Source organism: Eleginops maclovinus, chromosome 4 (assembly GCF_036324505.1).
Source record: "Eleginops maclovinus isolate JMC-PN-2008 ecotype Puerto Natales chromosome 4, JC_Emac_rtc_rv5, whole genome shotgun sequence".
Lineage (NCBI taxonomy): Eukaryota > Metazoa > Chordata > Actinopteri > Perciformes > Eleginopidae > Eleginops > Eleginops maclovinus.
Genome location: NC_086352.1, coordinates 22,789,537 through 22,805,497, shown reverse-complemented (window position 1 = coordinate 22,805,497; position 15,961 = coordinate 22,789,537). Strand labels below are relative to the sequence as shown.

General features: G+C 37.7%; 2 protein-coding genes across 2 annotated transcripts in view; both read left to right on the top strand.

Annotated features, from left to right (window-relative positions):
- Nucleotides 1-527: 527 nt before the first annotated feature.
- On the top strand, nt 528-4,997 carry gatm (glycine amidinotransferase (L-arginine:glycine amidinotransferase)). The gene is made up of 9 exons (XM_063880654.1): nt 528-724; nt 1,483-1,695; nt 1,855-2,050; nt 2,341-2,531; nt 2,731-2,868; nt 3,076-3,240; nt 3,365-3,428; nt 3,519-3,635; nt 3,816-4,997. Exons 1-9 carry the CDS (start codon nt 656-658, stop codon nt 3,926-3,928), a joined length of 1,266 nt encoding a protein of 421 aa, XP_063736724.1. The 5' UTR covers nt 528-655; the 3' UTR covers nt 3,929-4,997.
- Nucleotides 4,998-10,999: 6,002 nt separating this feature from the next.
- Nucleotides 11,000-15,961, top strand: part of pde8a (phosphodiesterase 8A) — a 41,536-nt gene continuing 36,574 nt past the window's right edge. Inside the window, exon 1 of the mRNA XM_063880652.1 lies at nt 11,000-12,430. Coding sequence (XP_063736722.1) covers nt 12,278-12,430 — 153 coding nt within the window. The 5' untranslated portion in view covers nt 11,000-12,277. The remainder of the gene's footprint in view (nt 12,431-15,961) is intronic.

The window sequence follows — 15,961 nt, the reverse complement described above, 5'->3', positions numbered from 1 at the left end:
AGCATGACAAACTGAATATTAACATCGTCTCATTGATAGTACCACAGTTAGGCCTTTTGTTTTGTAACTTTATCAAAGAGCTACACAACACAAAAGAAGCTATTTTGTTTCTTTGAACTGGTCACCAACACAGGAAATTAGAAATTAATAAGAAAACAATAGATTGAAAGATGTAACTTCAGATAAATAATTCACAAAAGTATCCCATTAAATAAAATCAATTCCTCAAAATATTTGTTTTCAGCCTTTGTATGCAGTGGCCAAAATTGATTTTGCAGTCTTTTGTTTTATTCTTTTTCCACAGGGTTTCTTTAGAAGAAATAAAAACCTTCCGCTTTTTGTTTTTTTTAAGGAGACCAAAAAGCTTCTGCACAATGAAAGTAATTCCAGATACATTTCAGATGTCGGCCTTGGAAACTTTTAGGCAGAAGTAGCCCAGCTGATAAGAATTTGCTGGCGTCAGGGATTGAGTTTCAGAAGGGTTTCTCTACAGGTCATGTTGCACCACAACATGAGGACAACCAATAGTCTTAGAGGCACGTAGACCCAGGGCTATAAAGTTGGCTGCTTGCTGAGGCGTCTTCATTTTTGAGCAAACTGAGGAGTGGATCCTGCGCTGTCGTGTGCTTTCACTGACTCACTATTACATTGGACAATGCTGCGAGTCAGGTGTCTGAGAGGAGGTAGCAGGGGGGCCGAAGCTGCCCATCTGATCGGAGCCATGGTTGGTATTATAGTGGTTTCATGACTTCTTTTTTCTTCCAAATTTTTTAGAAAAAGTTTTTTAAAAATCTTTTAAAATAGGCACATGTCGGTGATTGTGAATAAAGAAAATATGTTGGACATTTTTTTTCTTTTTTCTGTTGTCTGATTAAGCATTTTAGTTGATTAAAATACAATTTGGGGGAAGAACACTGATTATGTCAATGTGGACTTAGTCCCAAGTATTCCTCTCAACTGCTGCAGGACTCTTGGGTGTTTGGTCCCTGAGTGACAGAGAACAGCTGTCTGCAGCAGATGCACTCCCAGACTCAGTGACACTTGAGCTGCTCCTGAGCTATCTGTGGAGATAACGGCTTTTTATTAACACGTGTACTTTAGCTGCAAAAAGTATACGGTACTGATGCATTTATCATTGATATCTATAAACTGTTATTTTTATCAGCTCAAAAGTTTTACCTTTTTTGAATTGTCATTTTTGAAAGTGAACTGCAAGCCATGTGATAAATTTGCCTCTATCACTGCAATTTTCACTACGTATCTGTAACTATAATACAATAAACAGACAAAAAATCGGCAAAAGTATTTACACACTGATAGTTTTGTTTTGGCTTTTTTGCCAGAAAAATTGGGTTACTTTTATTTGAAAATAGTCCAATTTTGTACAAAAGCCTTTCTCAATATCATGTAATTTCACAAAACCTTAGGCCTTTTTTGTGCTGAAGATAATAACAGAGGTTGTGATCCATTTCTCCCCCTCAGCTTGGCCGGTCAGTGACTGGATGGGTGCAGAGGGCCTTCCAGAGCACCTCCAGTGCAGCAGCTGCACAGCCCCACGATGCAGTTGACCATGTTACTGAGCTTGTGGAGCAGGAATGTCCTGTCTGCAGCCACAATGAATGGGACCCTCTGGAGGAGGTGATCGTGGGTCGCGCTGAAAATGCCCATGTACCTCCATTCACCGTGGAAGTGAAAGTAAGCCAAAATTTCAAGAGGGCATCTGTTAACCTTATGCTCCCGTGTAGGCCAATCCTGTGTAGATAAATTGCACCAAAAACTGTAAAAATGATGCATAAATTGAATTGTGATACAATAAAATAACTCTGTGTTGTCTTATTGTGAACTTATCAACAGGCTAACACATATGAGAAGCATTGGTCTTTCTATATGAAGCATGGGGGCCAGTCTTTTCCTGCGGACCACTTGAAAAAAGCTGTTGCTGAGATTGAGGAAATGTGCAATATTCTGCGTCATGAGGGCGTCAATGTAAGGAGACCAGAACCCATCGACTGGTCCATGGAATACAAAACTCCAGACTTCACATCACCAGGTAAAGAATTAGACAAATAACTTCTCAATAACATCAATATTATAGATAAAATGTCTGTGTAAAGAAGAAGTTCACAACTCAATGCCTGTAATAAATGAAGACACCCAAAAACAACATTCAAGTGCAATTTTAAGTTACTTATCTTTCCAATTACTGCGTCTTTATATTTCTACTGCACAACCTTCAGAGGCAAATATTGCACTTTTAACAACACTACATTTATTTCTTATTATTTATAATATGACAATGATTTTAAGTAAGCTAATTGTGTAATGTTGAATCTGTTACAGGCATGTATGCGGCCATGCCCAGAGACATCCTTCTGGTTGTGGGGAATGAGATTATTGAGGCTCCTATGGCCTGGAGGGCTCGCTTCTTTGAGTACAGAGCCTACAGACCTTTGATCAAGGAGTACTTCAGAAACGGTGCTAAATGGACAACTGCTCCTAAACCCACAATGGCCGATGAGCTGTACGATCTGGTGAGGCCTTATCTTGTGAGATTAGCACCGCGCATGTTAGGTGTTTCAATTGTTGGCGGTGTTGTAGCATTTTTTGGAACTGTTTGAGATTATCTTTTTGACCTAAAGTCTAATCTGCATTGTTTATGTTCTTCACTTCACCACTGATATGTTTTGTTTACTGATTATTGCCTAATTATTGTTGCTTGGTGCCTTTCAGGACTACCCCATCCGCACAGTGGAGGACAGACACAAGCTAGCTGCAGAGGGGAAGTTTGTGACCACAGAGCACGAGCCGTGCTTTGATGCTGCCGACTTCATCCGGGCTGGGAGGGACATTTTTGTCCAGAGGAGTCAGGTATGAATGCTGTCAAACTTATGAACATGCCTGCTATCTGATATGAAGGCGATTTATTTTTTCTAAAAGCCCCACAGGTACATATTCAACAGTCTATAGTTCAATATTTTATTGCTCAAAAGGATCACCTTTGAAAAAGTTTTATTCCAATACAGGTTTAGAGTTTAGAATTTGCAGCAGAAGTAGCTCACTTATTTTGTTTTGCAGGTAACAAATTACATGGGTATTGAGTGGATGCGCAGACATCTGGCTCCAGACTACAAAGTCCACACAATCTCATTCAAGGATCCTAACCCCATGCACATTGATGCCACTTTCAACATCATTGGACCAGGATTGGTGCTGTCAAACCCTGATCGTCCATGTCACCAGGTACTGTTGGACCATGAAAGGCTATTTTTAATATCTCTCATTGTCCTATGCTAACTAACTGGAAACTGATATTTTAAATGTGTTTGATTTTCACTGCTGCTCTTTGCCCACTGTCTTTTGTCAGGTTGACATGTTCCAAAAGGCTGGGTGGACTATTGTGAAACCTCCGACGCCTGTGATTCCTGATGGTTGGTAGAAAAACGTATCTTTTCTTACATAAGAAAAACCTTTTGAATACTTACTGAGAAAATAAACCTTTCCTCTCCTTTTTTTTCTAGATCATCCTCTGTGGATGTCCTCCAAATGGCTGTCCATGAACGTCCTGATGTTGGATGAAAAGCGTGTTATGGTTGACGCAAATGAAGGCACCATTCAGAAAATGTTTGAGAGCCTCGGTGAGTTTCACATTAGAGTCATTTCAGGGTTTTTGTTGCATCATTTAATATTTAAATTGATCATTTGGTCTCCCAATTCTACCAGAGGCCAGAGACGTTTCCTTAGTTTGATACCAAATGCCATAAAAAATATGATCTTTGAGGAAATGTATCTCATGCATCAATGTGTTTCTGTTGCAGGTATCAAGACCGTTAAGGTGAATATTCGCCATGCTAACTCCCTGGGGGGTGGCTTCCACTGCTGGACAACTGATGTCCGCCGCCGCGGTACCCTGCAGTCCTACTTCCACTAGCCTTGCCAGAAATGGGCAGTTTTTATTGAGCTTTACAGATTAAAGCTTCAGTGCAGAGTCTTAGTTTAATTATTGAATCTTCATTGTCAGTCAATTGTTTATGTACACACAAATCAAAGATCTGCTGTTGGCAAATTTCTTTAAAAAGTATTTGAAATGTGTGTGTTTAAGTGTCACCTGCTGCAACTCAAAGTCAAAGCAGTGAGCAATATATTATTCAGACCTGATTTATTATGGAGCAATCTAATGACAGGTGGTACCTGTCCCAGACATGTATGCATTGTTTTGATTTGATTTGATTTGACATTGCTATGCATCACAGTGCCTTTGCAAACAGCTTTATTCAGATATACATTTATGCTCAATAGTGACAAATTAGTGATTAAATTAATCTCAATATTAACTGCATTTCTGGCCTGGCTATTGTGAAGCTGAATTGATTATGGCTCATACATAAAAATGCCATAAGTTTAAGGACAAGGTACAATTTGGTATGTGAAAGTCATCAAACAAGGAGGAGTGAATCTACCTCCTTGAGGAAACGTCAGACATCATAATTCTTTCTTTTTCCAAAGTATTTTTTTATTTAAAGCAATGTATAAAAGTTTTGAAGTAGGTCATTAAACAATATACATTTCTTATCGCTAGTTTAATATTTTGTAAAGATTTGAATTGAATGAACAAGACAAGTTTTATTTATATTTTCATACTCTATATTGGATTACCCAACAATCAGTGTTTTTATATATTTACTTAAAAAGTATGCGGTCCATATCAGATATTGTTTACCTTTTGCCTTTTCTGCTATTGCAAATCTGGGCCAGTTATATGCTACTTTCACTGAACTGATTGGTTGCTTTTGTGTGCAAAGCAAAAATGCCTGAAGAATGAAAGATGTTCTGTTGTGAAGATGCTTTAAAATGTCCTTTACTGCGTACAGTGGATACTAAAATATATTAAAAGGCTCTTCAAGCCTGCCTTTGAATGAATTCAAAGAAAGCTATGGCTCAACAGAGGAATGCAAGTAATGTTTTGTATCATGCAATGTTATTAAATGTAATTAAAAATTGTCCTGAGTCAGTTTTTTTATTATATTATTGGTGAAATGTGAAATATTTTGTTAATTGACCACTGCTGGGGCTGAAAACGTATTGCAGCATTGCATATCTTGCATTTGCATTATATTTCAGGTGATGATCATATAAATAATATACAATAAAATGATGGTGACTAAAGTTATCCTCACATAAATCCAGTGGTGTGATAAATGTGATATTATAGTATGTGGAATAGAAGTATTAAACACCAGAACTTCGGAAAACTTAAGGAGAATTACTTAAGCACAGCAGTGGAGTAAATATGCTTGTAAAACAGATTTAGTAGAATAAAGTAGTTGACTGTAGGTCACAGAAAAACCTGGGCACCACATTATTATTTAAGTTGGGACCCTGCAAACCACTCCCTTAACACTGTTAATCTGCCTCCAGGATATCCACAAATGGATGCCAAAAATGTCCTGCTGCTAGATTCCGACAAAACTGAATTTTTGAAAATAGGTCATGTTGATACTGCCGTCACCCAAAACCCAAAAAACAGTCTTCATTCTCTGTCCGAATCTATAACCCACCAGTGCAGAAATCTTGGTTTCATTTTCGACCATCAAACGCACTTTCATCACCTCAGAATCTTTCCTATCTACCAAAAACTTTGTACTGTCATCCATTCTTTCATCACCAGTAGATTAAATTATTGCAATTCCGTACTCCTTGGTATAAGTAAAAAATCCATCTCCCTCTTCCAGTTCACCCAAAACTCGCTGTTGGTCGTTCTAAGGTCCAGGTACAAACACAAAGGAGACAGAGCCTTTGCGGTCAGACCTTGTGGACTTTGGAACGACCTGCCTGAGGGGATCAGGGTGGCAAAACTTTTAATAACTGCCTTTATGTGATTTTATTTTTAGTCTTATTTCTTTTTTTATTTATGTTTATTCTATATATATTTGTTTTATTAATTTCTATGTGTACTACTTTGTGTTCTTATGTTTAGATCCTGTTGTTCAATTCACTATTATTTGAAAGGTGCTATAAAAATAAAGTATATGATTATTTATGTAATGTTAACATTAAGTGGATTTTGGATGGATTTTTATAAACAGGTTCTAGTCTTAGGTAATTGACATTCAACACGTATAAGTGTTTTACAATATTCATTATTACTATTACTATTATTATTAATAATAATAATAATAATAATTGTCCAATTAATTTGAAAATAAATTCATAATACCAATAATAAAAATGCAATGAATGAGACAGTTGTCTGCATTCTGCTGCCATCTATCGGTGTAGATTACACAAAGCACTTTATATTTATGGAACATTTAAAAATGTTTTTTTTTTAATTGACAAATTCAAAAAAAATTGACGTTGCTGTAGAAGACAAAAAAAGGAAATATGGGTTCATGCTATCGGGCCATAGCTGTGGCTTACTGCCCTGATAAATCCTCAGGAGTGGAGGTAAGTGAAAAGTTTACAAGAAGCCAAAAAGTTGCTCTTCTTTTACAGCTTTTTTCAAATGCTTTTATGTAGTCTGCTGCAGGTGGATGGCTTGTTTGTACAGTTGCCTCATTATATACAATATGCTTTCCTGCAGCTGCTTCAACACCCGTCTCTAAAACTGGAGGATTGATTGGGATCTGGTAATGATTAGGCTTTAATGTCTGCAGGAAATCCGCTGTCATCTTTAAGAATCTCTTTTCCTTTGTAGGGGTGAATTGAAGTCTGAATTGGGTCCAGAACTGTCAACCAGAGAGAATCCAGATGTTCAACTCTATGTTTACTGAAGCTTTAGTTTGTATGCATACAGCATGACAATAAATGAGTCTCAGAATAATGTTGGAAATAGTACGTAGAATATATAGAAGATAAAGAAACTTTGATGAGCCTATGCAGGAAAAGTTTTACAGTTTCAGAAGTACAAAAGCAGACTGCTAGATAAGTAATATAAAAACAACAATCCTTTGTTCATTTTAAACATACTTCTGTATAAACTGAAGGATGAAAAACGGTATTAAATATTGTCTGCGCAAAGTGGACAAAATCAAAGCAGAAGAGGAAGAAATATTCTGACTTTAACTCAGCTACAGTATTTATTGAGCTCCAAAATCAGGAAATTCTTTCTTTAGACCCTCTAATCTAACCCTTTAATGCCCACATTTTTCAGAACTCAGTTTTGCTTTCTGTTTGGAATTTGTAGACTCCTAGACCTCCCTGTAGGACTTAACAAAATGGCAACAAAATATTCAACAATGTTTCACACAATGTAAAATCTGTGTTTAAAGACAACTTAAAGCTTCATGAAATAAAACATTTTGAGACATTTGTTGAGTCAAAGTCTTGGTTTCCCAGTTTAAATTTAGCCTCAAAACAACTTTTACCACAGTAGCTAACTTGCTACTTCAATTCACTATGTGTGTTATTTAATAAGAAACTTTGCTTGTGAAACCTGTCACAAGCTGCTCTTTGTCAAAATGGCTTATTTGTGTCCTTTTTTTTGGTCATCGTATCAACAAACAAAATTGATATACTGATTTTCCTCTGTGTCTGTTTTTCTTAATGAGACATTAAATGACTTTTTTTGGTGTGGATTAAATTAGTTGGATTTCATGATCTGAATTCATCCACATCAGTGATGTTTCACATGCTTTAATCTTCCACTGTGAACTAGCAGTCCTTTAAATAGTCTGTTAATGAAATAATGTAACCCGTATGAAGGTTTTGTATTTGATCAGGGGCTGAGAATTGTGTGTTGAACAAAGATAATGCAAGTACAAAATGTGCAGACAATACATTATAGGCCTACAGCAGCATGGCCACAGTGTAATAAGAAAAATGTTTTCTGTGTTGTGTCTGAACGTGTTATGCGACAGTCATTGAACTGTTTTAAAATCTCAGCTCTTGAATAGAAGGTAATGACATGAAAAACAGTCATTGCTAATTGCTATATTTCGCAGTTCACAGTAATATCGGCTGCACATCCAGGCTTCTCTGTAGCAAGCTAAAACATTGACAAAACTGTTCGTTAACATGTTCTTACCCGGCAGAAATGTGAAACATTCAAGGCACCAAAAACAAATGTTTGTGTGCTAAATTTGCATTCAATTTGACATTATTGAATTCATATTTAGGGCAACAAGGCCTCTATACACACTTTCATTATTGAAAGAGAGCAACAGAAAACACTTGTTTGCCAACAATAAACAGATTGCAATTTTCACAAGACCTCGGTGGGGCCCTCAGGTGGTCACGGAGAGCGTTCCACAGCCTCCAAGTAGTCCTTGTATATGTTGGAAGTCTGAGCTTAATGAGTTTAAATAAAGGAGAGGCCACTATTTGCTAGATATATCCTGTGGCGCCCCAATGTGGAGCTTTTAGAAAATACACTGTAGTTCACTTCAAAGCTCAGTCGCAGCTAAATCTCTTCCAGTTGTTTCTTGCTCTTACTAAATGCCATTTCCTGTCACATCTGAACCTAAATCTTCATATTTAATGCATACCAACTTATGTAAACCTGTGTCAAAGCATAACATTTTGAAACATTTATTAAGAATAATTATTTCCATGACTTTCCGCATGGTCGTGTTTAGGTGAATCTTCTGCCATAATAACCATTACTTCAAGAATTACTGTACAGCTATTGTATTTCTGGATTTAAGCCCACACTGTGTTCTCTAACTAAAAGAAGACCACCATATTTTAGTAGAAGCACTTTTACTTGGTGTACTACTTGTGAATGTTTCTTTAAATGTCCTGTAACAGAGACATACAGAGAGGATTGGTAATCAAAGAAGGAAGGTGAACTAGGACATGAAGATTAACCTGAACTCCTCTCAGGTAATGGTAATGGAGCACGTAAGCTTTATACACTATTACCAAATGCTTATAGCTGACCTAAGCATTTACATTATATGCACAAGACACTACAAATCCAACATGACTTACCCTTAAAAAACTATCCTGTGCCATTAGTACACCATACATTTACTTTATGCCCATCTTAAGATTGCTGGCAGCACAAAGTACAATGATGATAATTGATGACCAAACACACATAATTGAAAGGTGCAACAAGATGTCCTCCCCTCATGAATTATGCAGCCAGTGAAAGCAATAAAAGAAATTAACATGTTCTCTCAATTGATGTTTTAATGTGCTATCATTAGTCATATTACACACAGATGTATTGGAAATGTACATGTTTGTATTAAACTGGTGTTAGTGTGTTAGTATTTTTTCAAAAGGGTTGCAATTACTGAGTTTTTCCACCAGAGGACAATAAAAAGTGTATTTTTCAATTAAAAGAAATTCAGCTCAGAACAAACCTATCCTGGTCAAAATAACAAAAATAAGACATAGCTGTTATCCATTTGTGAAAAGTAACAAGCATGACAGAGGATCTGATCATCGCTGTTTGTTGATGCTTGATGTTAGGGAATAGACACCATTATTTGTGAAGCATATCCTTTTCATTGTTTAGTTTGCTTAAAAAACTGCAAACACATGAAATTAGAATGGAAAGTAAAAAGGATCGACGTAAAAGTGATTTTTTTAAACAGGAAGTTTTATCACCTGGTAGAGCTCATGTGAAACAACACAAGGGACAACTGCCTCTGACGGACTGAACACTACTAGTCAAAACAAAACTGATAAGAAACAAATATAAATAAAGAGGGGGCAGGGTACAATCTTCTTAAATTATTTTACTGACTTATTTTACTGACTAAATTATCAGTTCATAAATTTGTGGAGACTGACTATCTTCTATTATATTATATTATTTCCTGTTATTATTTAATTTGTTTACTGGGGAAAAGTACACTCGACAAAAAAAGAAATCCAATAAAGTAAAACTACAAATACTACTGCCTCATAATATCTCTCAAACAATCTCAATAAAATTCAATCATAATGAGTTTTATGGTTTATTGGGGGGACTCAATATTGTATTTTATAAAAAGGTGTTCATATTCTTGTGTCTCTTCCCTTGTATTATTTGAGTTATTTAGGAATAAAGATAACTAAAGTGGCTGAGGTTGCTAAGAGGCTGTTGGTGAACATGAATGCTGTCATGAAATGTGACTTTAAACATGGAAATGCTATACAGAAGTATAAAAAACCGAGTTGACTAATTGATAAGTCGAGAGTCATTTGCTCATACACTATTGTAGCACCGAGTTATTTTTTAAGCACAAACCTTAAACAGTTTACTATCAACTTCTATATTCTGGGGATTTGCTGCATTTCTTGATGTCATCTTGTGTTACATTAACTCAAAACTTTAGCATTCATATAAATTGCATAATTTTGACGCTATACACAACACATTTTGAAAAATACAATCACCTTTGTTACAAACAATGCACACACCTTATCGTTTTGTATCTTTTCATATATTTCGTTGTATTGTTTTTTTTTAATATTAATCCTTAGCAATTTCTGTTCTTGTTTTATAATTTTCTTTCACTAAACATGTTTATTGTTGTGCAAAGAGAAAAGTCACATTTCTACTTGGACAATATGATTCTGAAAAACGCCAATAACTTGGTCCGTGATGAACTAACATTTCACAAAACAAATAATTAAAAACACAATCATTACACGGTTTATTTATAAAAGTCTCTATATATTTCACGTTTTCTTTTTGCAAGTAATGTGTCATCAACAATGTTTAATTTTGGCCCAGTTGGCATTCCATAGATTTCACAGCAGGGAGTTAGATTTTGACCCCCGCTGTAAATTATACTAATGTTGCAGTAGTTATGACGGTGACAAACACACCAAAAGTGTCTTTCCCATAGTATGTATGTGCAATCCTTAGAAAATGTTCATACAGTGTAGTTTACCTTCAGCCAGCTCTGTCTTCGTCAGTGTAAGCCCTTTTCCTGCTTTCAAAGTTCCCACGGAAAGCGGAGGACCACCCAGCGGCGCAGAGCACGACGCCGATTAGCTGCGCGGAGCTCATTTGCATTAACGTCAGTAAAGGCTGTAGGTCAATCCTTGCGGGTGCTTTTATTGGATGTGCCGCTGTCAAGCAGTGCTGAAGAATTGGAAGGGCAAACGCCAGAAAAGGCAGAGAAAAGACTAACATAAAATCAGCATTATGTAGCTCGGTCCTGCCTTATCTTCGCTCTGTTTCACCGTGAATCATCCTGCCGTGCCAGATTTCAGATCTGAAACTTGTGGACACGGAGCGGTCTTGTTTTTTTTTTTTTGTTGGTGTTTTTTTTTTTTTTTTTTTAAGATTCTGTGTCTCTCAAGCGGTTGCATTCTCCAGAGGTGGTACATGATATCTGACAACCTCTACATCCTTTTATCCTACAAGAATGAGAGAAAACCGTGGAGCCCGGTGACAGTGTAGCCTGCTGCACCCGGGTTTGGACCTCTTATATCAGGCGGATCATCCTCAACCGGGCAGCGGATGCCTGAATGGAGATTTGCGAGCCATCCAGCAAGATTTCCCCGCTTCCTAAATTGGTGAATGTGTGCTGATAAATGGAGTGTTCTGTCGGACTACATTATGGCTCTATGTTTTACGGAGGGTGTTTGACATCCGAGCGACTGGCCAGAATAACACCCTGCAGTGTGAATATTTCAGCCTGTTGATGATGAACCGCGCAGGACTGGAGCAAAGTGTCGTGAGAACCGGTTTATGGCCCGTGTTTTGAGCTGAAGTGGACATCCAGATTGTTTGAGAAAGAGACAAATAGAGGAAAAAGCGTAATTTTTGATGGCTCCGGGGTGTGGGAGGACGACTACACATGAAACATTGGACACACATAATGGATAAAACTATTGCATGAAGCTGGCGTGGGGACTGCATGGTGTGTTTTTTAGGCCTAGCCTACTTGATAACAGTGAAGTTAGGGGAAAATGAGAAAATGGTGATGTGGTACGAAGAAGGCGAGAATAGGAGCCGGAGTGAAGGATCCAAATCGTCCATGGGGATTTGAGGAGCCCAGCTGAAGAATAACGGAATCCAAGTTTTCGAGGATAAGACAGCTGCTCTGATTAAAGACCTCCAATTAACTTCATGTGAAAAAGAGAGGGAGGAAATCAGCTTCCTGGTCGGGGGGTGGGGGATATATATTATTCATGCCTTGTGTTGGAGCAATTGGAGAACCGGCTTTGCTGTGGCCTAGATGATACATATATATGTATTTATATATATATTTAACAAAAAGACAAACCTTAGAAGGAAACGTGAACCTTAACAAAAGGGCGAATGAAACTCTGGTAGCCTCAAAGTAAAGCACTTGCGCAAAAAGAAAAAAAGGCTGAAGTGGGTTGAAGCATGGGCTGTGCTTCAAGTATTCATATCTCTGATCGGGTGGTCTACCACAGTGGAAAAGAGTCCGAGGATTCCCACTCACCCCAGCAGACTAATACCACTCAGCATCAAGGAAATCCTGCCTCGGCACTACCCCTAAAACCCCCGAGCTGCAAGGTGAGGGCACCTACATTCATTACATTCACAGAGACACAATGTGTGGACAAAATGTGTGTGTTCATGCAGTTTACAGTTGGTCTCCAAGAGGTCTATTTTCCATAACAGGAAATATTCACTAAATTCACAAAATATCAATGGTAAGGACATCAAAAAAACTGAATGTCCAGAACTTCTATCATCTTGAATGGCCATATTATAGTAAAATGTGCAGTAAACTACACGTCTACAGTAAACTGTAAATATACCCTGAGACCAAAAGGGACAGCATACCTGCATAAACATGCATTTAAACGCTTTTAAAACTATACATTTCCGTGTATTTTTTTCATATTTACGTCAACAAGGCCTCTCTATACGCACCCAGTTAAAGGTCACGGGGTCACAGGCCTCTATGCTTACTTTAGGTTTTGTTCTCTTTTAAGTTTTTGTGAAAGAGTTGTGAATTTTGCTAGAGGATGTGCTTCAGTTTCAATCACTTCTGATGTAAACAATCTAAATGCTGGATTTATACAACCAACATCGAAGCATAAAGCTGACTCTCTAGTTAGGCATGTTTCTCGTGAGCTTTATCTTCTGCTTCACCTGTAGCTTTCCTCTTATTGAGGCCTAAACTTGTGTTCCACAAATATAATAAAACAAGTAGTTTACTGAAATGTGTAATGAAAGTATTCGTAAAATGAACAGGGTATCTGACTAGAAAGTATGAGCATGTATTGAAAAGGATTGAGTGACATAATAGCAACAAGTTAGCCCTTAGTGTGTTACATCATCGCAAAAATGACAGTGCCATTTATGTATTCAACCACAAATAATTACTCTAACAGAGTATTACCAAATGGGCTGCATCTGCCTGAATGCAGGGACTAAAAGCGTGTTTTCTAATCAAGATGATTTACATAAGGTTGTTGTGATTATTTGGCATTTATGTATTGAAGAACAGTTCAAATAAGCACAAAACAATTGCAGTGTGTTTCGAAAAGAGAGGAGTTTATTTGGCAGCAAACTAAGAACTTATTATTTTGGTTTCCTTGTCCAATATGTAAAACACTGTAACTAGAACAGCTTTTCCTATCTCTAAATGAAGAATAATGATGTGGAAGCCTTGAGCAGTGGCGCATTGGTAATATAATCAAAGACAGCTCGTACTGAAATGTTTGCATGTACATCCGAGCAGGCCCCTGCAAACACCAAACGTCCATACAAAAAGTGTGTGATCTTGTGTATTTGTTGCCACATGAGTGCATCTGTGTGTTGGTTGTTATCATGAGTATGTGTGCGTTCGTCTGACAGACCGCAGGCTATTTGAGGGCCTCTGTCAAACTGAATTTTGTGGCCAAATGTCACTGCAGGATGCAGTGAGAAGTCAGTGTGACAGATGCGCCCATGTCAAGACGCCCACTGTGCCTTTGATTGAATTAGTCACCTGATTGAGTTAGACTAATGGTATACAAATCTCCTTCGGCTGGAAATGGTTAATCCCTGTTCTGTAAGGTGTCATGCTTAACATCCTCTGTGGTTGCCCTCATTGAGGGGTCGGGTATTTTTTTTTATCACAATGTATACGTATGTTAGTTATAGTAACTTTCATCAATATGATGCGCACATCTGCTTGCTGTGATGCGTTCACGGCTCAGTGATAAAAGCTGCTTCTGCTCGTTGTAGCTTATTTATTTTCTTCTCACTATAAGAGATCACTAATGCCATTGATTGTTTTGGTGTCTGCAACACATTCTCATAAAAAGGACTCATGTGTTGTATTTAGTTTAAAATACATTTGTGTGTATATATAGTCAATATATGATTGAAAGAAACTGCTAGGTTAGGTTTTGAAAGTATTTTAATTAATAATGCGTTCTCTCATTTAAGCGTCCCTTAAGTGAGGATTGCTGCTTCTTTTTGTACATTTGCTATTGTAAACATAATTTATTTGGGTGTAGGGATTTCATTTGCTCTATTTTTAGACACGACACCCAGGCAATATTCGTCAGACTAATCAATAATGAAAATAATCATTAGTTGCAGCCTTAGGAAGAGTGTTAGATCCACATCATCTAAATTAGTGTGTGTGTGTATCTTATTATTACTAAATGTTTTTGGTGTCTGTGTGCATGTTTATGTAATGGCTTGTGTAAGGCAGTGCACACATTTATCCTCTAAAGGATGATAATAATCATCCACATGCACACAACTAGCAGTAGCTAGACCAAAGTGCAGACATTGATTCTACTACAAAACTGAGTCAAGCAAATGTAAGTGGCGCTGTATTGATGCTTACATTTTGACATGAGAGAGATGGAGAGACAGTGAGGCGTCTGCAGTGTGAGAACGATTCAAAAGAAGTTGGGAGTGTGATGTGAGTCTTTGTCAAGGGTACGTTACCATCTGGGCTGCTCTGGCGATGATAAGGCTCAAGTACAAGGTCCTGTGATACGGGGGCATTTTGTGTGTATGTGTGTGTATGGCCAAACAGACAGAAAAAGAGCTCAGCCAAACACAACACCATTTATCTGGCCTTGACTTTTCCAGTCCGATTGCCCCCACTCAAGGAAATCAAGTATCCCCCCCTAAACGGCTATTGTAGAATCAGTTTTACGGTTACCCCTTACTATAAATGGAAAAGGGCAATAAAAGGTGCTAAGCTTATAAGTATCTGAGAGTAATACCATCTTGCTTGCTGCCTGATTTCAGCCTCTGCATGCATTAACATAAGTGGTGGAATCACTCAGCCATACCTCAGACTTCCCCCATTAAACCCTCCCATCCCCAGAAGTGACAAGGTTGTTTTTTTAAAGGCAAGCCTCAATTGGGGAAACACACAACTGTTGCTAACTCACAGTGCAGAACTTAGAAAAAGTCTCTGAATCATGTTACACGTCATACTTTTTAAAGAGTCTAGTAAAGACATGATACAGCACTGTCCTGCAGACTCTCGTGTGTGTGTGTGTGTGTGTGTGTGTGTGTGTGTGTGTGTGTGTGTGTGTGTGTGTGTGTGTGTGTGTGTGTGTGTGTGTGTGTGTGTGTGTGTGTGTGTGTGTGTGTGTGTGTGTGTGTGTGTGTGTGTGTGTGTGTGTGTGTGTGTGTGTGTGTGTGTGTGTGTGTGTGTGTGTGTGTGTGTGTGTGTGTGTGTGTGTGTGTGTGTGTGTGTGTGTGTGTGTGTGTGTGTGAAGTCTAAGTTGAGAGTCATTGGGTAATTTATTCCAGAGGAGGGCAAAGGCTCAACATAGTGATGAATTAATCCACTGTGCTTTTTTCTGCTGGCTGAGAGGAGTGAGACTGATATTGGTTCTTTTTTCTTTCTATCACTATTTAACTTTCTTTAATTTGTCTATCAAACTTTCTAAGCTCTTATTCCTTTCTTTTGCTCCTGCACTACAAAAACATTGTCTCTTAGATATAACTCTCTCAATGTCCAAAAAGTTAATACATTTATCTACATCTTTTATCCGCACAATGACAGATATGATTTAATTCACAATAGCAACAGTCTCTCTGTGTTCTCATAGAAATGCTGTCGTTCAGATGACTTCA